Source organism: Sceloporus undulatus, chromosome 8 (genome assembly GCF_019175285.1).
Source record: "Sceloporus undulatus isolate JIND9_A2432 ecotype Alabama chromosome 8, SceUnd_v1.1, whole genome shotgun sequence".
Lineage (NCBI taxonomy): Eukaryota > Metazoa > Chordata > Lepidosauria > Squamata > Phrynosomatidae > Sceloporus > Sceloporus undulatus.
The window spans coordinates 22,983,311-23,006,659 of record NC_056529.1 but is presented as its reverse complement, the minus strand read 5'-3'; the positions used below and the strand labels follow the sequence as shown (position 1 = coordinate 23,006,659).

Genomic DNA, 23,349 nt, shown 5'->3' with positions numbered 1-23,349 from the left:
CTGCACTCCCAGGCCTGGACCCTGATGCAGGTGGGGGAGGCTAATGGAGACTGGCCTTCTTGGGAGCCCCCACTCTGCCCTGGGTTTTCTGAAGGTCAGGAAGGAGGAAGGGGAGCAACTCACCTGTGTTTGAGGGAGTGAAGCCGGGCAAGGAGGGGCTGTTGAGGCCAGGCAGAAGGACAGGCGGGATGCCCTGAAGCGTCGCTGGGTAGGTGGCCGAGAGGTTCAGCGTCTGAAGAGGGGGGCTGTCAAACAGGCCTTGCTGCTGGGTCGCCAGGCCAAGGACTTCATTGGCCTTCTTGATCCGGTCCAGCTCCTGCTGCGCCATCAGCTGCCGGACCGTAGCCGGGTCAAAGTACTCTTTCTCTTTGTCCAGCTGGCTACCAATGGTGTCCTTCACTTTTGAAATGTGCTGCTGAGAGAAGATGTGGTCCCGCACAGACAGGCGGGCGCTGTACTTGATGCCACACAAAGTGCATTCCGTTTTGGGTCCCTCGTAACTCGCCTGGTTAATGCCGAAGTGCTTGGCCATGCTGAGCTTGGCCTTCTTTTCCTTGGCACGAGCGTTTTGGAACCAAACCTGAACGACTCTCTTGGGCAGCCCAATGTCGTTGCCCAGGACCTCGCACTCCAGCATGGTGGGTGTCCGGTAGTCATTGAAGCAAGACTTTAGCAGCTTCAGCTGGAGATTTGTCATCTGTGTGCGGAAGCGCTTCTGCCCTGGCCGATCCCCGCTCTCTCCAGACTTACTAGCCGAGCCGCTCGTGCCAGGGCTGGGCGAACAGGGGTCTGCCAGACTGGAGGTCTCGCTGTAGTCCACGATCCCTTCATTGTCGTATTCCTTGCTATAGTAGCTGGGCGCTGGGCTGACCAGGCCAGAAGACAGCCTGTCCTCATACTCTGACATGGCGATCATGGCGGCCTTGGTCAGACCTTCACTCGGTCCCGATCCACATTTGGCTTCTGTGGAAAACCCGTTGGCGCTGTCATTGTCTGCGTTGCCCTCATCGCCCGTGGTGGTGTCTGTGATGGCTGTGTTGACGGAGGAGCAGTCATCGTTGTCCAGCTTGCCTGGGTCAAAGCTCAGGTGGACAGAGGACATGGAGGGGTTCTCAAAGTCCTCCATCCCTTCAACCTTGATGGAGGATGGGCTCAGCAGGGCCCGAGGGGAGAGCTCCAGGGACTTGCCCATGGGGGAGAGGGGGATGCCTTGGCAATCACTGCTGCCACCAGGAATTGGCAGGTGGGAAAAGCCAGCCCCGTCAAAGAGGTCTCCCTTCACCTGGAGCCCTCCATCGCAATCTAAGAGCATGGCAGACAAGGTCAAATTGTACCCAGCCCGCTTGGCTTCGTGCCAGTGCCGGGAGCGGATGTGCGCTTCCAGGGCTGTTTTGGCTTTGAAGAGTGCCCGGCAGAAGGGGCACCGCCGGTGAGCTTGGGCAGGGCCCACTGCCCTGAACTGGCCCTTCCGTTCTCGGGCCCGGGTGTTCTGGAACCAGACCTGCACCACGCGCTTCTTCAAGCCCACCTCGTGAGCGATGTGGTCCAGCATCTTCCGAGTGGGGTTGGAGTCGAGCAGGTACTTCTGGTAGAGGACCTCCAGCTGCTCAGGGGTGATGGTGGTCCGAAGACGCTTGTCCCTCTGGGGCTCCTCCCCGCCGGTGCTGCTGTCATTTTCCCCAGGGCTGGCGCTGGCCTTCTCCTCCAGCTTTCTCTTCAGGGTGCTGACGGTGGAGCTGGGCGTGGAGGGCGACGTGGCAGAGCTCAAAGGCAGCTGGGGAAGGGTCCCAGAGAGCAGCTGGCTGGCCAGGAGGGGGTTGCTGGGGTCAAAGAGCATGAAGGGCATCTCAAGTGTCCTGTCCAGGAACTGGGGGTGGATGAACTGGTTCTGGGCACTCAAGAAGTGGAGCTGCTGGTGCTCTTGCCAATGCTCGAAGGAAGGGAAGGCCAGCTTGCACTGGTCACACTGGTAAGGGATGAGCTGAGGAGGCAGGTTGGCCAGCTGCTGGGGAGTGGAAGTGTGCAAAGGCTTGGGGGGCAGGTGGGAGAGCTGTGGCGAGGTGGGGCTGGACTGGGGCAGGATGCACTGAGGAGGCTGGGCTGGCTGCTGCAAGGTGGGTGGGGAAGCCTTTGGGTGCACCAAGCCAGACTTGGGCCCTCCTTGGTCTTGCTGCTGCACCTCCTGCTTTGGTTGCGTTTGCTTCTCTGGAGTTTGGTTTTGCTGTGTACTTGGAGGTTCAGGTTGCTTTGGTTTCTCATCTGCTGCTTCTGCTTGGGAGTTGTACGTGGCAGAGTCTTCATCAGCCTCAGGGGTGACCTGTGGGAGGAAGGCCAAGGAGGAGGAGGAGGAAGTGGAGGAGGAAGAAGAGGAAGAGGAGGAGCAGGCAGCGTTGCCGGAAGGTGTGGGGGTGCTGTAGGCCTGGGAAGGCATTGGGGTGCTGCATGAAGAGCTGGTGGGTGTCAGGAGTTCTGCAGCATCCATAGAGTCCTCATTCTGGCTGTCCTCCTGGCCCTCTTCATCCTCATCCTTATAGCACAGCTTCTTCTGATGCTTGATCAGGTCGAAAATGCGCTGGAAGATGAGGCTACACTTCTTGCACTGGTAATTCAGGTTGCTCGTTCGGATATACCTGTCATTGGTCAGCTCCCGCCTCTCCCCATCTTTCCCGTCTCCCTGATTCTCGTAATTCTTCCGGGCCTTCTGCCGTGCATTCTGAAACCACACCACAATCACCCGGGTAGGCAGGTTGAGCAGGTTAGAGAGCTGCTCGAATTCATCGTCCTTCGGGTAGGCGTTGGCATCAAAGAAGTCCTGCAAAACCCGAAGCTGGTAGTCCGTGAAACGGGTGCGAGAGGACCTCTTGCTCCCCCAGTACTCATGCTTTTGAGGTTCTGGGGAGGGAGGCCGCGAATCTACCTTCAGGTCCTCCAGGCTGGTGATGGGAGGGTTGCTGAAGTTATACGGGGAGTCCTTGTTGCGCTGGCGTTCTTTGAAGAGAGTGTTCCGAAACCAGTGCTTGATCACCTTCTGGGGTAGGCCAGACTTATCCGCCATCTCCTTGATCTGCTCCTCACTTGGAGAATTGTTGATGTCGAAGTACTGCCTCAAGACCCGGAGCTGGTCGTCAGTGATGCGCGTCCGGGGCCTCTTGTTCTGTTGTTGTTGTTGCTGCTGCTGCAAGAGGCCCGGGTTGAGCTGGTGCTGGTACAGCTGGGCCAGGTCTGCAGGCAAAGAGTCAACAGGACCCAGCTGTGGTGGCAGCTGTGCTGGCAGGGTCTGCAGAGGCATGGTCTGCATCATCAGTGGGGAGAAGATGGGCAGTTCCATGGGCATGGAAAGCTGAGTGAGGGGCAGGGACGGCTGCGCTGGCGCAATGGTGGGAGAGGTGATGGGTGGAGCTGAAACTGGGATGGTGGGCGTGGAGGGCTGCTGGGGGGGTGCGGCAGGCAGCGGCGGGGGTGGTGGCGGTGGCGGTGGCGGCGGTGGCGGCTCTGGCGTCTGCGGCCGCAGTGGATAGAGTTGGTCGTACTGCTCCCGGTACTGCTTGGCAAACCTCTCCAGCTGCTTGAAAGGGAAGTAATGCTGGTGGACATGCTCTTGGTGGCTCTTCAGGATGAGGATGTTGGAGAAGAACTTGCCACAGGAGTCACATTCCAGCTTCTCCAAGCTGTCTCCCTGTTCTGTTTTCCCTGCCTTCTTCTGCACCTTCTGCTTGTTCTCGTTGTACTGGATGACCAGCTCAAACCCAAAATTCTCCAGCAAGGCCTTTGTGGCATTCCCACGTGCATCTGATGCAATGCGGGGAGGAAGCAGGGAAGGTTCTGATGGGCCCACCATTGCCACTGTGCTTGCCGTTGCCGCTGCCTCCGGCTTGTCTTTGGGCTTCAGGCAGGTGTTGGGGGGAAGCTCCTTTGTGGCGGGGCTGCAATCCCCTCTCTCTCCACTTTCCCTCTGCCCCTCCTTTTCCTTCCCAAGGGCTTTGCTCTTCTTCTCCAGGTGCTGGCTCTGCTGGAGGATGCAGTGAGGTTGCGGAGGGGGATGCTGCTGCTGCTGCTGCTGCTGTTGATGCTGCAGCAGCATCTGTGTGTGGCTGGGCTGGGGCAGCTGCACCTTCAAGTCATCCAGCAGGTTGGGCCCGGTCCCGGTCAGTGTGAGGGTCCCACTGGTCACAGGCAAACTCACATCTGTGTTCAGCTGGAACTCTGCACTTGGAATATAGAAGGGGAACAGGAGCTGCTGCTGCTGCTGCTGCTGCTGCTGCTGGAGCTGGAGGAGGGTCTCAGTGGTCATTGGGAAGTGGGGCAAAAGGGTTGGGTTGAAGAGCTGGGACTGCAGAAGGGCAGCCTGCTGCTGCAGTTCTTGCTGGAGCTGTGCCTGAACGTGGGCCTGGGCCTGCGCCAAGGTGTGCACTTGCTGCTGCTGCTGCTGCTGCTGCCGGGATGCAATCATGTCGGCCAGTTTCTTCCGGTTGGTCTCTTTGGGCTCCGTCGATGAGCCAGAAGTGGCCACAGAGGCGGTGCTGGCACTGAGAGGGGTGCTGAGCAGAGGGATCCCTGTGCTGTCACATGAGATCTGGCCAAGCAGGCTTGGGACAGGGGCTGCACTGGTGCTGCTTGTGCAGGTCGTGGTGAAAGAAGTTGGGGCAACAGCAGGGATGGTGGATGCGGAGCTTGTGGTCACTGGGCTGGGTGTGGAGGAGGCCAGGGGGACGCCACTGCCGCTGCTGCCACAACTGCCTCTAGCAGCTGCAGGTGTGGGGCCTCCCCCCACTGCTTCCAGCTTGGCCGCTCGCGCTTTGGTCTGGTGGAGGACAGAGCGCATGTGGATCTCCAGGGTGGAGCTCTGGCTATAGGCCACACTGCAGGTGCTGCACTTGAAGGGCTTGTTGTCAGGGCTGCTGGTGGGCTCCGGGTGGCCGGTGCTGGACTCCTGGAGGGCTCGTTTCAGCTTGTGCAGGTGTGAGACAGAGTTGTAGTGGACCAGAAGGATGTTTTTCTGTGTGAAGGATTCTTTGCAGACGGTGCACTTGTATGGGCGGGACGGGTCCAAGAATTTCTCCAGGGTGAAGTTTGGCCCCTTCCGGAAGGGGAGAGCCCGTTTTGGCTCTGAGCCAGAGTCCTCCTGCACAGAGCCAGCATCACTCCCAGTGGGGCTCTGCTTGTCCTCTGGGTCGCTCTCCTCCTCTCTGTCCTCTTCGCCAAGCAGGGTGTGCTCTTCGGCCAGTGACGGATCGCCCATGGCCAGGAGGTCTCCATTGACCAAGAGCCCGCTGTACAGCTGCTGGATGTCCCCTTCACTCAGCTCCAGGTGGCTGGTCTCAAGGTGCTTCTTGAGGGCCTGGAAAGTGCGAAAGCTGCGCTGGCAAAGACAGCACATGGTGGCGGCACGGATGACATGGTACTGGGAGTGCAGCTGGAGCTTCTCTATGGTTTTGAAGGCCAGGCTGCACTGGTTGCAGCGGTACTTATAGACGTGCCGGTCAGAGACAGGCAGCTGGGGCCGCTTGGTGTGTGCTTCATTGAAATGGGCCTGGAGGGAAGTGGAGCTTTTGAATGCCTGGCTGCAGCCCTTTTTCCAGCAGAGAAAGCCCGCGTCTTCTCTGGCGGAGGGCTGGTCTGGTGGCTTTGCTTCTCCCAATCGCTCCAGCTGTTCAGATGGTGGTGGCGGCGGCAGCAGCAAGCCTTTCCCCAGTTCCTCGGAGGTCTCTGTGGGAGAGAAACAGAGGAGAGTCAGTGAGGCACCTAGAGGCACTGTCATCAGAATCTCGTGTTTTCTGTCATCTGGAACTGGGCTTTCACCCTCAGTGGCCTTTTCTCAACCACACCTCTGACAAACATCTGGCCACAGGACTGGCACCTCACCTCCCCAGCCAGCTCTCACCAGGAGGAAGGATGCCCTGTTTCTCCCCTTTGGCATTCAGGGCTTCCCAATCTGATGAACCATATTGCTATTTGGTTCTATTAATATTTTTGTCAGTTGTCTCCATGAAAAATACATATTTTTGTGCAGTTTTCACCTGGCATTTGTATAGCCCAAAGTATTTGAGGAAACTATTTTGTGCAAAAAATACATGCAGACTTTTTATGGAAAATGTTGCTGGGTTTTTGTGAAAAAACCAAAAGCCCCCCTTCCCACAATATCACCCATTTCCAGAAACATAACTGGCTTTTGCTTTTATTTAAATTTTACACAAAAGAAAATATATTTCCGGGGAAATAAATTCTGTGCAAAAATGTGGGTTTTGTACAAATTTCCCACATATATTTCTTTGCAGAATAATTTCCTGGAACTCTTCAAGATGTGTTAATACTGAGTGAAAACTGAACTTCTGCTTCTGCGTTACTCTTCTTTACAGGACTTCCCAGCTGTTGTGATATGCCTTCCAGTTGACTTATGACAGGAGGCTTGCCATTGCCTTCTACAAAGGCTGAGAGAGTGTGGCTGGCCCAAGGGCACCCACTGGGGTTTCTAGGGCTCCCAGAGTTCTAGCCCAGCATTCAAACCATTACGTCACACTGGCTCTCAGTAGGTGTTATGGGAACAGTATTTGCATGTAGCCACAGAGCAGGTGGATCCACCAGCTGTGCCTTGTGGGCTCTGGTGCTAAAGCATCCTTCTCCCCCAACATCCCGGTATTGTGAGTCCCAAGATGCAGCAGAGACTAGTCCAAACATGCCAAGAGACCCTTCTGGGATGGGGATGGGAAGGTTTGCCTCCAAGACCCCTCTTCAAGTGACTGACCAGATAGCTTGGCAGCCTCATCCGTGCTGGCATTCCCATCTTGATCTGGCGTTGCAGCCGGGATGAACATACTGCTGGGCATCATGACCTCTGGAGTTGTCACCTGTGGATACCCAGAAGGAGACAGACAAAAACCCTCTCAATAACTTTGGACACAGAGAACTTTTTAGCACCATCCGAATGCCTGAGGTGCCAAGCTTCGGTTCCTTTCAGAGACTGTCATTTATTACACAAAGCTCAAAGCTGCCAAAAATGTTTCTGCTATTATATTCTGGACATAATTAGTGGCATACTCTCTATGTGCAACCAATTAAGTATGTAAGTTGAAAGGCCCACTTTAAGTAGCAGAGACCACAAGGAAGGTTTCAATTAAACCGCATCTTGGAAGGAACACCATGGTCTTGAACTACGAAAGGCTGGAGCACTCTGTTCACAGTGACTTGTTACCATAAAGAAGGAGCCAGAGAAGGAAAGGAAGGGGGGAAAGGAGAGAACCTGTAAGAAAGAGGGCAGTTAGGGGCTGAGAGGGAGGAAGGCAGGCTGGAGAAATAGCGGCCTCCATGCACATGTCCATGCTCACCCGCTCATTCTCACTCCCAAGCTCCAAGAACAAGCAGTGTCCTCTGATAGCAAAGATCAGAAGGTCAACGTCTAGGAAATCCTCCAGACTCCGACTTTTGTTATGGCTAAAGAGAATAAAAGGAAACATCCAGGCACACACCACAGATGATAAAAGGGAGCCAGAGGCAGGCAGAAATGTGGGTGGCTGCACAGACCTATGGGGGCTGGTCAGCAGCCTTCGAACGAGAGGAGAGAGAAAGAGAGAGAAAGCACCAGCCTCCCACAGCAAGAACAGCGGTGGCCACTTCCCAAGGGAAGGGGGCTCCTTCTGCAAGGGTCCATGGCACCCGTCTCTAGCCCCAGCTGTGCAAAGCGGTCCCTTGCAGCATTACTCAGCGCCCGCCTGCCCACCCTGTGAGCTAAAGTGGCAGCGAATGTATGCAGGCACAGGTCCTCTAGAGCAGGCGGCCATGTCTGATATGCCACATATCCAGCCACTTTGCTGCAAGAGGAAAGCTCATTAAAACAAGAGCCCGGTTTGTTAAGCAGTGAAAAAAGAAATTAATGCTCAGGAATTATTAGGAAAGGTTTCTGGAAGGAAGAGGATGCTGCTAAGCAGCTCTAGGCTGTGGCCACAGTTTAAAGTAAGGACCTGGCAGGCCCAGAAGACTTGAAAAACCAGACAAGGGCAAACCAAATGGTCAAGAGGCTGGAGCACGTTCACCACAAGGAAGGGCTAAAAGCCTTGAGGCATTTCAGTTCTTGGGGCAAAGTGTGTGTGATTACAGAAGTGGAAGAAGTGTGGCAGGGGAGAAGGTCAGAGAGAGGGGATTTTTCTTAAAAGGCAAGAAATCTAGGCCATCCACTGACATTGATTGCCAATAGGTTACAGAGCAGACAGAAGAAAGTATTTCTCTAAAGAATGCACACAAAGCTGGTGAGATTAATAAGTGTGAGAGACTGTGGTGGAAGCGGGTTTACAGGACCTTTTCAGAAGTTGTAAACAAATACATGGAAGGTGCATCTATTCAGAGTTATCAGCCATGGTGCCTCAAGGGAGGCCCTCTTTTTCCTCACAGGCGGCAATGTCCCTGGGGAAGCCAAAAGGGGACTGACCACTTGACTGCTGGCAACAGCATAAACTGTAAAACTGTGGGCAGCTTCTTCTCCGATGTGTGTGAAATAGCGCAGAGGGCAAGACAGAGAGAGAGAGAGCATCCTGATGGATGTCCCAGACCAATGGCCACAGCACTGGACGGCCATTTCCCTGCCCCACCCAGCCTCCAGAAAAACCAGAGTCACTGGAAAATGCCCTCCCTGAGTCCCATCCCATGGAGGCTGCTCAGGACACCAAGGCCAACCGTATCCAAAGTCCGTGAGAGGTCCAGCAGAACCAACAGGAATCCAGTCTCCCTCTCAACATCTTGGTCAAGGTTGTCCACAAAGAGAAGCAAGCCATCTCTGTCCCTTTACCAGACCTCAAGCCAGACTGAAATGAGTCTGGAGGATCCATCTCTTCTGCCACACAGGCAGCCACTTCTGTTGCATGGTCAGCCACTAAGGGTCCGTACATGCATCTGGGTGAAGGGGAACTGGCCAGCAACACCAGTGGGCACTTTACACAGGCCAACACCCAACAACAACAACAGGAGAAGCGGATGGCAAGTAAGCCCAGAGATCTGCAAGAGGTTTTCCCATGGAGTGTGGTTCACACCCTGCAGAGGGCATTCACAAAGGAGAAAGCCCCATTCTCTGGATGGAGATGGACCAGAGAGGCCTTCCCAGCTCCCTCTGGCCACCTTGTCCTGCCCAGAGAAGGCAGACCAAAGGAAAAAGAGTCCAGGAAGAGAGGCAGAAAGAAGGGTGGACAGACAGGGATGGAAGGAAGAAAGCCCAATGGCACTCCTGGTACTATCAGTAGAAGAAGCCAGGTCTCAAAAGTGATGCAAATAATTCCAGAGAAAGAGAGAGGCCAGTGGAGCAGGGCAGCAAATTTGATCCAATCCTAAGGTGCACATTATTACAGCAAAGCACCCTCTTTCTGCAGGAATCCAGGAGGGTAGCCATCCAAACTAAAAGACTTTGTACAATGGATCAGTAATTGTTTTCATACACTTTAATTAGAAAAACTCAGATGGCTACGAATAATAATGGAAGAGAGGCTTTTGCACTTGAAAGGTTGAAGTCAATCAAGTGTGAATGACAGCAAACCTAAAAAGAGAGCGAGGGAGCGCAATTCATCAGCCGTCTGTTGTCTTGCCGCGTCTTTAATCATAATTCCTGATTGGGATTCAAGAAGGCAGTAAGCAGCGATTCTTTGTCTGCCTTCACCTTCCGTCAATTAACTCTCCCTGAAATATAATCATCAACCTCACGTGCTTCTCTGCATCTCAATCTGCGGCTGCAAACCAGCCTTCCTGCCTTCTTTCGGTGTGTCTTAGCTCACCCATCCTTCCTCTGCTGGCCAGGCTCTTATGAGGCTAGAGGGCAGAGGGGCACCAAGGGGCACTGAGGATGGTAGGACCTCAAGAGGCCATGCTTAACAAGCCAGAGGCTCAGACGGGGGTCTGTCAGGGCTGCTCTTCCGGGGCCCACTCCCAGCAAGGCCCAGCGGCCACGAGAGTGGCAGCCATGCACCGGGGGTCGGAAAGGGGGGCAAGTCATCCAATCTGCGGCCATCTCACCAACAGGAGGGCATTTGGGCAGCAGAGGCACAATGGCCAACAGAGCAGCTGAAACTCCTGGGCTGTCCCAGAGTGTTATGGCGAGAGAGTGCTCCCCTCTCCTCCTCATCCCTTTGGAAGGATGCTGGCACTCACCCTCCCTGAAACTGCTCTCCTGGGCCCCTGGGCCCTTCCCCTTTCATGGGTCGTGGGCGGCACCCCTCTGCTCTCCCCTCTCCTGCCCCCCCCCCCTGGCTGCCCTCCTTCCTCCAAGGCTGAAGTCTAATTGGACCAAAATGAAATCTGCTCAAGAATCTGAGGAGAGACAGCATTAACATCTCGGCTGGCTGTCCATGCTGGGGCTGGGGAGGGTGACAGGAGTCTGGCAAGATGAGGTTCCACAACCAGACAAAGGAGGCAATTTCCATTACAAAGGCAGACCCACCGACTGAGAAGCAGGCGAGGCAGAGGAGGAAGAGGAGGAGGAGGAGGAGAAAGAGTGTGTGTGTGCGTGCGTGCGTGTGCGCGCACGTGTGTCGAACTGGAGAGAAAAGCTTCATTAGGCTCAGAGAGGCAAAGCAAAGGCACTATACCAAGGTCACTTCTAATTTAGACCACCTAATTGGCAAACACGGCTCCAAATGGCTACCATCTCACAAGGCTCAGAATTAATGAAGGCCGATTATTTTCATTACCTTCATCCGAAATGGGGGCCGAGGCCGGGTGGGAGACGGTGGGGAGGCGAGGGGGCCAAGAGTGCCAGTGGCTGAACGACAGCAGAGGGCTGTGGAGAAGCTTCGGGGGGGAGGAAGAAGAGGCACCCACAGAAGCAGCCCCCAGCCTCAACCAAGGAGCCAGCAAGGAAGGAAAGAAGGAAGGAAGGAGGGACAGAGGAGGACGGAGTGGGCCAGAACAGCAGAGGGCCTGGGGAATGGCTGCCTAGCCCGCCAGGGTCGTAGCCCAGTCGACTTGCCCAGAGGGGCTTTGGCCTTGCCTCCCTCCTTCCTGCCCTCCCTGTGTGATTCCCAGTGAGCAAGGAAGGCCCAAGGGCCAGCATTCCTACCTTCCAGGTGACCAGCACAGGCCACAGCCTCTCTGTCCAGGTTTGGCCCATTGCGCACACGAGCAGCGTCTGGTTTCTGCTTGCCTCCAGAGGACGGTGTGGGACGTGGGCAATGACTGACATCTCTAGCAGTGGCCATGTATGCCATGCATTCTCCCCCAAATGCTCGCTCGCTCGCTCGCCTACCTGCCCGCCCGCCCACTGGGCCACTGAAGGCAGCCTAGTCTCTCACCGTTAAAATGAGCTTCTCAACGCAGTCAGGGGACACACTGTGCAAGTGGGTGAGGTGCAGCTGCAGGTGGATTTTGTTGCTGAGCATGTCCTGGCATAGCGGGCACCGAAGCATGGGCTGGACGGAGTGCTGCGTCATGGCATGCACCCTCAGCCGGTTCACGTCTGTGTTGCAGTACTTGCAGTATGGGCACTGATACATCTGGAGGGCAAAGAGAGAGCATGCATTTTGGTGGGGTGAAATGCACAGAAGGTTGGACAGGGCCATCCTCCGGTCCACTCCCCGTGTCCACCCGGCTTCTCTCGGAAGAGGCTACCCTTTTCAACCCTTAGGCAGTCTTGATGCAGCTTGAACGTGAGATATATTTTGTAAAGGGGTAGGCAGATGTAGTCTTTGCGGAACAGCGTCTCACCTGCTCCAGTTTTGTCTCGTCTGATGTTTTGGGCCATTTGGTAACAGGAGACTCAGAGCTCCTTGGAAATGGAATGTGTTTGGAAGATGCCGGGGCCTCTGTCAGCTCCTTCTCAGCCTGCGTCGCTTGTGCTGCAGAAAGAGCAAAAGACAACTATATGAATGCACACACTGGGTCTGGAACAGCTTTTGGGGAAGAAAGACATTCACAGACTCGATCCATCCCACCCTCTCTCTGAATTGGCTTTGTTTACTCTTGGCAACGCCATTGCGTATAACACACCTGCTTGGCTCCATAACGTTAAGGTTAGGCAAGGAGTGAGAGAGAAGGAGGGCAATCTGAGAAGGCAAAATGGAGTGGAAGCTCCAAATAAAGTGGGGCCACAAGAAGCCCAAATATGTTGCCCTGTCTCTAGATCATTCCTGCAACTAGAAACCACCACCTGCAAAGGGCCGTGCTCCTAAAACGGAAGAGACATATTTCACAAAGCACTGTTGTGCCTTGGTTTGTCCCAGTCCAAGGAACCACCTTCTCTCCATGTAGCAGCACATCGAGCCTTCAGCAAACAATGAATGGGATCTAGCACTGAGGGTCCAACCAGACACTGCACAGCTCCACTCTTGGGACTGCCCTGAAGAGTCTACCAAATTGGCTCCAAACTCCCCCCAGGCCTCATGCTGGGATAAGGCTGGGGTCAATGAGTGCCTCTGGGACCACTCTGGAGAAGGAGCCCAGGTGGGGAACATGACCAAAAAAATCCAGAAAGACTGGAGCTCAATCCAGGCCAAAAACGAGAAGAACATGGCAACCCCTCTCTCTCTGTGAAAGCCTTGCAAGGCATTTCTTCTCATCCCGCGCCCCACAGACACTCAGACCTATCCAGCTCACTTTGCACCTGGACTCCTACTGTGATTTCAATGCAGAGATAAAGAGGGTCACTGATGCTAAGGAACAGGGATATGTGAGTGCCCTCTCTCTCAAACACACATGCACACATATATATGAATGCTTGACCCGAACAGTCCCCCAACCCACGGAAACCCAAGAAAGGCTGAACAAAAGGCAGAGCATGTTCCAGGAAGGTGATCCTCTTCTCAGAATGCCCACCACATAACCTCTGAACTATGTACCTTGGAGCACATAAATTTGCAGGGCGCATCTATTATTTAAAAACTACAAGGACAAGCCTATTACGCACAGCCCTGACAAATGCACACATTCAGAACAGTACTTTAATCTGTCTCGAATCGACTTCAAACCCATTTCACCCTTAATGGGAGTTATTCATTTTCACTTGAAAGGTAATATATGACAGCTGGATATTTAACATGATGGATCGGCTGCCGATTAACTAGGTGGTTTAACACTCCTTGCTTGCTTCTCCCCAACCTTTGCTCACTCCCCCGAAGATGCAAACCAGTTTCAGAGAAGGAAGTTGGTTGGAAAAATCACAAAAGGGGGGGGGGAAGATGAGCTCAGTCTGAGAAGAAGGCCTTTGCCAAGGTGCCCTCTCCGGCCCTTCTGTCCATCTGTCCATCCGTCCTCTGTGTGCAGAGAGCAGCTGGTCAGCTGGCCGGCCGGCTGGCCGGCCACAAGTCCCCTTCCACCATTCCCCAGGCATTTTGTCCTGTTCCCCATCAACAGCCTAATCAAAAGTAATAGTCACTATCTTTGAAGAGGGTGGCTTAGCAAAGGCATCAAGGGGCACTGGGCCTTTCCCCTGGAACAGCCTTGGATCAGGAACAGAGAGGAATGAGAGGAGAAGGTGAAGGTGTAGATGTTTTCAATCTCCTTGGGGAAGGTACTCAGCTGATGAGAACCGGGATGGAGGCACAGGGAGGGGAGGCTCGTGTCCCCTCTGGGGGTGCGATAAGCAAGAAAACCAGGGCAAATTCTCATAAATAAAAGCCAAAGCAAAACCTGTTTTTGAGAGGATGGGACACAAAGATCAGTAACTAACAAAAGGCAAGGGCAGCATCCGCAAAAGCGCTGGAAGAGGGGCCAGGCGGTGGAAAGGGAAGGGACTGCAGTTGCACGGACAGAAAAGGCAGAGCTGAGAATGGTGCTGGCGCATACAGTTCAGTCCCAGTTTATTCAGGTCTGATCTTCCTCTAGTGGAAGCCACCTGCTTTGGCTCCAGCAAAAAAGCTTACAAACCAAAATGTATCTTAAACACCTGATAGACTAAACAGACAGGTGTGGAAACCTTAAGTGTTGCTATTGCTTTCAGAGAAGAAAGGCGAGAGCGAGAGAGCACCAATGTGGTAAGGAGCTTGGACACATGGCCCTAGCAAAGGGGGTCCTCCATGGGACTGGATTGTTTGACTTCCGTCTTCAAGGAGCAGGTAGAAGATTACAAAACACACTATTTCTCAGCTTCTGTGAGAACAGAATGGGAAAGCAGCTAGAAGCACAACCTGCCACCTCCTCTGTAGCTCACCATTCAGGAATGAAAGCCACCCAGAACAAAAGACTGAAAGAACATCTGAAACTCAGGCGGTCCTGGGGCTTCAGCGGCGGGGGGCCGGGGGCAGGTCTGCCTGACCAGAGATGGCTCCCCCTCCCCAGCCATCAGCTTCTTTTAGCGTAAGCACCACTGACAGCCCCTTCATCTATAAATGTCCATCTACTACCCAGCAGCATAATGGAGAAGCCAATTAAATGATTATTAATTCATGCTACTTTCCGTAAGCTGGGGTCTCGTTTCTCTGCGTGCCGTAAACCAACTTGCCACTGGCCCAGAAATTTACAGCTGGACTCTGTGAAGCTGGCTCTCACCAGGAAGTCCAAGACCCCAGCCCTCCAACACGGGAGGCCCTTCTCTGCCCTCCAAGGGTAAAGCTGCTGGTCAGGCGGCTGGCAGAATGTGGCCCAATGTCTGTGGCCCTCTGGCAGCAAACCATGGGCCCTGGCTGGGCACTGGGTGGGCCTTTCCTGCGTTCCCCTCTCCCTGCTTGAATCCTCCTTTTAGCCAAGTTTTCCAGCCCCAAGAACAGTCTGGACATTTTGTCCATTTTTGTTTCCCTGTTTGTGCCCTGGTAAACCAGTGACCCATTGCCAGGGGCAGAACAGAAGAAGTACCCTGAGCAACAATGCCAGTAAATCATGCATTCAGTCTGTAAGTTCACAGAACTTCATACTGATGAGGGTTTTAGAATATGTGGCTCCTTTTGGTATGAAATACCAAAACGTGCTTTGTACCGACCACAGGGGGGATGTGCATTTTAAGGGCTCAGGCGCAGTACCTACTGCAAGCAGCCCCCAAATGAGGGGTCCGACACCTTCCCTCCAGCACTCCTGCCCTGCAGGCACTAAGGGCCCCTGAAGCTTTGGCTGTCCCTTTCCTGGTCCGGGTCTCTCTTGCCTCTTGGCCCCACTGGAGGAGAGGCTCAATGGAGCCTGGGATGTATGGGGCAGCAGGCGGCCAGGGCAGGGAGGGAGCCAGGGCGGGACATTGGGGCTGCTCTGCTCTGGGGTGTGCTGACCCCCCCCCCCCCACTTCTCTGTCTGTAATTAGAAATATAGTGGGGCTGTAGGAATTATTCATAAAGGGCAAGAGCTGTGCAGCAGCCATTTATGTTAAACATGTCAAACCCAATTGCAATCATGCCTGCCAGCTCTGCACTCCATAAACACACTTTTCTGCAACAATTTCCCAGCCCTTGGCAGCCCATTAATACCTCCCTTAATAGCAGTCTGCCATGGGTGCAAATTACAGATGCTCTGCTGCACTGATTGCTGCATAAGGGAAGCCCCGCCAGCCTCTGAAAACGGGGAACGTTGAAAAGCTCTCTGGGCTGCTCTGATACAACCAGCTTTGCTCATCTGGCCACAACGCTCAAGGTGCTGAGTTCCAGTGCACCCAACACACAAAACGCTTCAGCGCCACGCTGGCTTTTGTTAAAAATAGGTTGCTGGTTTTGTGCCTCAAAGCCATATCCAATTCACAAACACTTTAACTTAATTTTTAAAAAGAAATCTGCTCCTTCCCACCTCCTGGAAAACAAGGAAATCCACAACTGCAATCCCTATTTCTAATGGAGGAAGCATAATTTCATAGCTTGCTATCTCCTTGTTCAGACATAAAGCAAAGTTATTTTTCCTTGTTCTTTCTTTCTGATAGAGAAAGAAATCCAGTCTCTTGTTTTGGGTCCTTGCATAAATGCTAGACCTCAGAGGAACCCACAACAAGTGACTGATAAAGCAGGCATTGCAAAGGCTACACTTCCCACATTTGGTGGGAGGACAGGCGTAGTCAGATGCCCCTTCCAGGATTGGGGTGAGGTGGGTTGGGGGCCAGCCTGCCTCTGTTTGCCAGCCATTGGGCAAACAGCAGCCTGATGCTTCCTCACACCCTTCTGCCTGGACATGGGACGTCCGGCACGCCAGGCGGGCCTTAAGTCTTGACTCAGCAGCCTCAGACTCTTCTGCGGTCAGACCCCAGGTGCCAATCCCACCCCAAAGCCCCTGTCCTTGTATCATGTCCTGGCTGCCTTCTGCCAGTTTTTAGTAGGTGAGCTTCTGCCTGAAGTCTACAGAAACATGCAAGCAAGGCTGGTTTAAGAATTCCCTCTGGGTTTTGCATTTTCCCACAAAATCCATTTGGCTAAAACCAAATTTAGTTTAAACAAACAAACATAAGTTCACTTTACATGCCCCTGACTTCCTAAGCTGCTGTCAAACACCAGACTGGTGAGGAAACACAAAAAGCAGAGCAATTGAGTGAGGCATCCGTGTGGACGCTCAGGGCCTCCTCCCACTGACCTGTCCATTTGAGCTGGTCCTTGTCCAGTGCGCTCTCAGGGTCTTTCGCAGGCTCTTCGGGGTCCGCGGCTGCCTCACTGGGTCCTTCGGCATCTTCGATTAACTCCTCTGAAAGGTAAGACGACAAAGGTCAAGGTAAGCAGGATCCAAAGCCCACCGCTGCAAGACGAGTCCGGCCCCGAAAATCCCTCCTCAGCAGGCGGGCCTTTTCTCTTGAGCTCAAACATGAATGAGTTGCTACTGGGAAAGAGTCTTTTGTAATGGTGGCTGGGCCAGAGAGGGAAGAACCACTGTAAGAAAACCACATCATGCACCAGAAAGGCTGAGTGTGACAACCCTCAAGGAGCCTCTGAAGCATCCCTGGGTCACAGGTTCTGGGAGGGATATGGTGTCCTTGCCACTCGTCATTCAGAGGGTGGGAAACCAGGCATCCAAGGGCAGCAACCCTTTCCCTTCTACATACTTGCAGGCGACTGGGTGACTCTCTGCTCAGATTCTTCCCAGCAAGGAATATGAAGTGGCATTGTCCCTTTCACCATCTAGAAGAGGCACCCACACTCTTTTGGGCTTCCAAACATAGAACGAAACCAGGTACCCAATGGTGAATGGGAAAGCACCAAGCTCACATTCTTTGCCAGGAAGCAAGGTGTGTTATGTGCCAACTGGTCAGCTCATCGCAATCAAGAAAGAGGCAGCAGGCAGTATGGGCCTCACCCTTCTTTCTGCTTGCTCTGTCCAGCCAACTGAAGGGGTGGCAGCATTTTGTTTTAAATTCTTTATTAGATAATTTAATACCTTTTACATATAGAGAAAAAAGAAAATGACACATTACATACATTAAATATAACATACATAGAGACAATTAAAACGATCACAGTAAGTATAAGAAATACATTACCTACAAGAAAAAAAAAAGAGATTAAAATAAAGACTTCCGAAACCTGTGGCCCTGGCAATTTCCCTCGGCTTCTCTGTGCATTGACTCTTGTTTTATATACACATTTTACTAATTTCTGTAAAAAACATCCCATCTTAACTTTATAAAAAAGGAACGGTTGAAAAGTAAAATTTACACCTTTTTCTATTTGTATATTCAATTAAATAATTTCACCTGACTTTGTATTTTTGGTCTCTTATCTGTTACCATTTTACTCTGAGCAAAGCTAACTATATATCTATAAGTTCACAGACACCTCTAGAGTCAATTGCTGTTTCTAGCTTAAGAAAAAGAAAACAAGCAAAGAGAAATAAGTCCAAAACTTATCGAGAAATCTCAATACGGGGTTCCACTCTTCTTCAAATTTTCCTAAAGAGTCAAATTTGAGTAAATAAGTTAATTTACCCATTTCTAACTACTAATCATATACTTTCCAGATCCAATCCATTACTGACGGGGTATGTTCTCCTTTCCAATATTTGGCATAAGCCAACCGAGCCGTTTCCCCAAATTTCTCTTCTCACTTTTTTCCAAACCTCCCTAATAGGAAAAATTTGGGTTTACTTTCTAATTTTGTTTGGATAATCTCTTCAATAGTTTCTTGAATTATTTTCCAATATTGTTTTACCTTTGGGCACGTCCACCAGATATGAATCAGGGAACCTTTGTACTTCCCAGACTTCCAACATTGACCTTTCTGCTTGCTCTGTCCAGCCAACTGAAGGGGTGACAGCATTTTGGACGGGGACCCAAGGGGCCTCCATTGGTACTACCTGGTGTGGTACCTGGTGTGATGTTAGCTGCCTTGAACACTACTTTTGAAGGCATATAAGAATAAAATGTTAATAAATAAAATGCAACAACAACAACAAAACAATTAGGCATTTCTGTTTATTCTGCCTTACTGCAAGGAATTCAGAGCAGCACATATTGTCTGCTTATCTTGTCCTCACAACAGTCTTATGAGGCAGGTCAGGCCGAGTGGCTGCAATCTGACCCAGAGATCCTTCTCTCTCGTCCAGATGAGAACTGGCGAGTGGGAAGGGACAGCAGAGGCGCAGGGATTTGGCTGAAGGTGAGGAGAAACTGCCCGGTGGTTTGAGCTGTCTGACCGGCAGTCCTGGGGGCAGTTCAGCAGATCCAACATTAAGCAGCGGCTGGACTGGATGGCCTCCAAGGTAACTCCTTCTAGGAGTGGGAAATTGCATTCTGCACCTGAGGGACAAAGTGCATGAAGGCAGAGCTGGGGGCCATGCAGTTGGTCAGGGCAAAAGAGCCTTTGGCCAGCTGCCCCTTCAGCCACTGCTCAGAGGCGGCTCTCTTGGCCAGAAGGAAACCCTGTTGGGATATAGCAACTTCGCATGCTGAGACCTTCTAGTAATGCATGTCTATGATAGTTTATTGCTTACTAACAACCCCCCCCTCCTTTCCTGTTTACTAAAAGTGAGCACACCTCACCTTTTGTCCCTGAAGAAGAATCACCATTACTATCTTCCCTTGCCTTTGTCCGGAGCTGATGCATGCATGCTGAGATGCACGCAGACTACCTTTTCTACCTCGATTTCTTGCAACATGAAGCTAGACCTGTGTATCTCTTCATACACATGATTTTGTAAGTAAACCTGTTTCTTTTCACTTTAACCAAGTGACTGAGTTTTGATGGGGGACACGTGGGCTGGGAGAAGAGTGGAGCTAGTGAGTTTTCCTGCTCCAGACTCCTTCCGGGAGGCACCGCAAAAGGCCCTCTCGCTCTTCAAGGGAAGGGGGTGGGGGGAAGGCGGCTGTGATGACCGAACCCTTTGGGGTCAGCTGGGCAGGAGGCTGCCTGAAGTCCCAGTGGCCCCCTGGAGGCGTTGCTCTCTCCATGGCCAGGATGGCCACTGGCTGGGCTGCGACTGACCACAGCCTGTCTGGGATTCCCTCCAAAGCATGTGGAAATAATATATGGCTTCCAGCAAACTGTCTGGTTCAGAGGAAGCAAAATAGGACATTCGTAAGCAGTTGCACCATCTGTCTTTATACCACCAACACCATTGACAATTGCGGGGGGTGGGGTAGCTCTTTGAAATGGATGAAAGGCCAGATTGACAGCCATGACTCCTGGAGTGGAGCTGAGAAGACCCTCAGATCCCATCCAAATGGGCTACTCTGAGACTTATTTGCACACACACACAGAATCACTGCAGCCCATCCTTTGTAGAACAAGGTACACAAACACACACACTGGAGTTGGTCCATGGCTGGACCAACGCTGTCCTTGCCCATTGAAAGTCCTTGAGAGAGAAGAGGTTCGATCTGTGGTCACCACCCCAGATGGGGCAAGCAGGGTGGCCAGACTGGGCAGCACTGGTGAGCACTGGTCCAAGTCCAGTCAAGGAAGAGGTGCCCCGCTTGCTCCCCCAGGGATGTGGGTCTGGGGCAGGAGCATTATCCCTTAACAAAATGACAGCCCTCAAGCAAATCCCTCTCTAAAGGTTTTTGGGGGGGGGGGGGGGGGGGGAGGGGGCCGAGGAGTGCCTTTCTCTCCCACACTGAACCCCCTCCCCCCCGACTCCAGCAGACTCAAGAGTGGAGAAACATTAGCTGTCATGGACCACAATCAAATCGGGTTTGAAATATTTAGCAGTGGCTTGGAAAATGCAATGGTGCAGCTCTGACAGGCGAGATGGGCACAGACACCCATTTTCCATTATAATGGAAATATCCAGCCTGTTCTGAATATGTATAACCCAGAAAAATGTATTGATTTTTCATTCGGCATTAAAAAAAATTGAAATACCCCGCAGCTGTCAAAAGCCTTTTGTTAAAAGCTCATCTTCCTGGAATGGAGTTTACCAGAAACAAGTTTTAATTGTACACAGGCTGCTTCTTTGAAACACAGAGGGAACACCCCACCCCCCGGATGGACAGATGGACAGACGGCCAGGACCCTACTGTGCCCTTGCCCCCTCCCCAGAATGCCCAGAGGGGCTTCTTTTGGTGGGCAGCTCAGTCACAATAAGTGGGCTGCAGCCCAGGAGAGGAAGCCAAAGGCCACCTCAGGGAAATCTGGCTGGCTGGGCTGAGGTTAGGCGGCAAAGCCACCCGGGGGTTGTGGCCAGCCCAGAGGCCGGAGCGTGCCCACGTGCGCCTGCCCTCAGAGAAGCATGGAGCAGCAGGGCCAAAGCAGAGCTTGAAGCAAAGGCTTCACCTGCTCCCAGGAAACACCAACCAGGCTGCCCAGCTCTGACTAGGATGGGAGCAGCCTCCTTTCCGGGAGCCCTGCCCAGAGGAGAAGAGGAGGCTGGGTCCATACAGATGTCCTTGGGCTCCAGGGGACCCCAGCCCTGAAGAGGTTGTCCCTGGGAAGGAACCCCTCTTGGAGGTCTGCTTGCACACATAATGGCTGGGTTCCTGGCTGGACTGGGATCGGCAGAAGGACCCCCAACAAGGAGCACAGGACCTTGTAGGTCAAGCGATGGACACGGAGGGGCTTCTGCCTGGCACCGCTGGCAAAAGGATGGAGTCCAACCCTCTCTGCGCCAGGCAGCCCCCCACCCTTGAGGTCCAGGTCCACACAGTGCACAGGAGTTATCATCATTCTCTAAGAGGACATCTTACATTAAATTCTTCACAAGGTGCATTTAGAGCAAGTAGAACTTTATCTGGAAAATAATTTCCCAGATCCCAGAAAAAGGAAAATAAAATATTCCATAAGATTAACCCCCCCCCCCCAAAATCTCCCATTGCCTCCACTGCAAAAATGGGAGAAAACACTTGGTCTTTAATCCCACGAGAAAACAGCGTTTGAAAATGGTGCGCTGTATTTTATCTCGTATGTTTGCAATTATGTCTTAAATATATTTCAAACCGTTTTACTTCTATAATAAAACATTTTAGCTAAACTTTTCTTTTAAATTATTATAAACTGCCTTCCCGCTGCAGGACAAAGGCAAGATATAAACTGAAACAAGCAAGCAAGCAAGCAAATAAAATCTAGGAACTCAGTTTTTGTACTCTGAACTCAGTCTGCTGCAATTGAAGATCTGGAAGGACCAAAGGAGAAAGAGGAAGACAGTGTGCCATTTTAAAAACAGCTGAAAACGTGGGAGGACAGAGGAGTAACTGGGCCTATCTCTGCCAATTCAGGGCAGTTGAAGGGTATGGAAAGACCTCCTGCTCTCCATGGATCCAAGGCAGCAGGGACCTGGGCTCAGAGTCTTGCTTCCCTTATGGCCACTGGCAGTCCATCTCCACAAAAGGCAGGCCCTTGAATGAAACCACTCCATGCCTGGGACCTTTCCTGAGCCTCTTGGCTACTCAAACAGGGGTGGCCCTGGCGACTCCGGAGGGCTCTCCGCTTGGGTCTGTAGCCAAGTTCTGCTCCCTCCGCTGCAACTGGACCCCTGGGTCCTCCCTGAAATGGCTTCTCCCAAAGGCGTCCCGATCTGCTCCCTTTGCAGCAGGCCCAGGGGCTCCCCTTCCTCCTGCTCCCGAAATCATTAGCAGCGGTGAGCGCAGACGAAGACGAAGGGAAGCTCTTCTGCTGCAGCCAGTCGAGAGCCCTATTGATCCGATACACACTTGGTGGCTTCAAAGTTGTTTATGATCAATATGCAAATTGCTCACGGCATTGATCTAGTATTAATTTTCAATTAGAGAATCCACAAGGGGTCTTCCAGGGTCAATACCTAACAATGCAAAGGAAATGCCACAATGAAGCTATCGGTCTTGGCGTTCAGAGGCACATCTACAGCTTTCTGTGCATCCTTTTCCAGTGACAGCTATGCCTCGGGGCCTTCTTGTAGTGACCCCCAAAGCAGCCCCCCAGCAGCATCCTCCCCTCTCGAACCCAAAGCCAACTGCAGGGGCTGCTTGACTGAGATCTCTTTCTTGGGATGGTCCCTCAGGAGAGCTGCTCTGTGTGGGCTCTTCTTCCCTGAGGGCAGGAACGGAAAAGAGGCCACCGGCTGAAGCCAATTCCTCCTTTTTGGGGCAGCTTCTCCTTCCCTTCCTGCTCCGGAGGTCAGCCTTTTCCCCAGGCAGAGCCCACTTTTCTCCCTGTTTCATTGGCCCAAGCCCTGTGGTAGCTCCACTTGCCAAAATGGGTAAAGACAAATGAGCCGAAGAGGAATCCAGATAAGGCAACGGGGGTAACAGCATCACTCTGGTCTTGTGAACTCAAGTGGGGTGTGTTGGTCAGGCTGCCCCTGGTTCAGGGCTCTGGGCTGCTGCTGGGAAGCAGAAGTGGGGACACCTGCCTTTCGCTGTCTCTCCAGTCAGAAAATGGGGAGTATTTCTTCTAAACACTCTGGAGATGCTAATGGACATGGCTGCCAGTGGACTCTTCAGGGCCAGGCCACTGCCATGTGCTCTATAGAGGGAGGAGTGGACGCGGGGCAGTTCCCGCTGACCCACAGCCTTCAGCTGGCAGAAAAGATGGCAGCCCAGCTCCTGGCGGGCAGCTCCTCATGCAACCTTTTTGGACACCAAGACAGCCAGCCTTCTCCCTCATGTCCTACCCCACAAGCCATGGGCATACAGAGGCTCTGATGCAGAAGCTACACAACAGGGCAAGAGGGTCAATTTCTAATCTTGCCACGTGATTTTAAGTGCATTTCCCCCAATTGTTTATCACAACACGTTTCCTCCTTTGATGTCAAAGAATGGGGCAGCAGAGCAGAAACAGGACTAAATGCCCTGACTCTCCCTGGAGGGGAGGAAGGGTCCGCTCCGTGGCCAGAGACACCAAGGAGGAGAGGAGGGCCGCCCAGGGCTCCCACACTCTGTCCACTGCCTTCCCCAGACCACTGACCGCTGACCCTCACACCACCGACTGAGAAGCGCAAAAAGGCCACTTGCGGTTGATGCCCTCCTCCCCAGATAGACTTCTGGCTGCCATTCACTGAGCTAACCAGCTCACTGGCTACCCAGGCTAATTGCTTTATGGATAACATTAATTACCATGTTGCTCATTAATGGAGGAAATCTTCATT

At 52.7% G+C, this 23,349-nt stretch overlaps 1 protein-coding gene across 2 annotated transcripts in view; it reads right to left on the bottom strand.

The window, feature by feature from the left end:
* The window catches only part of ZFHX3 (zinc finger homeobox 3), a 102,169-nt gene that overhangs the window by 5,975 nt on the left and 72,845 nt on the right, over window positions 1-23,349 (bottom strand). For both annotated transcript variants that reach the window (XM_042437398.1, XM_042437399.1), the window contains exons 5-9: window positions 16,438-16,545; window positions 11,674-11,804; window positions 11,262-11,462; window positions 6,743-6,845; window positions 124-5,706 (exon numbers count right to left, since the gene is read on the bottom strand). In XM_042437398.1, coding sequence (XP_042293332.1) covers window positions 124-5,706; window positions 6,743-6,845; window positions 11,262-11,462; window positions 11,674-11,804; window positions 16,438-16,545 — 6,126 coding nt within the window. The remainder of the gene's footprint in view (window positions 1-123; window positions 5,707-6,742; window positions 6,846-11,261; window positions 11,463-11,673; window positions 11,805-16,437; window positions 16,546-23,349) is intronic.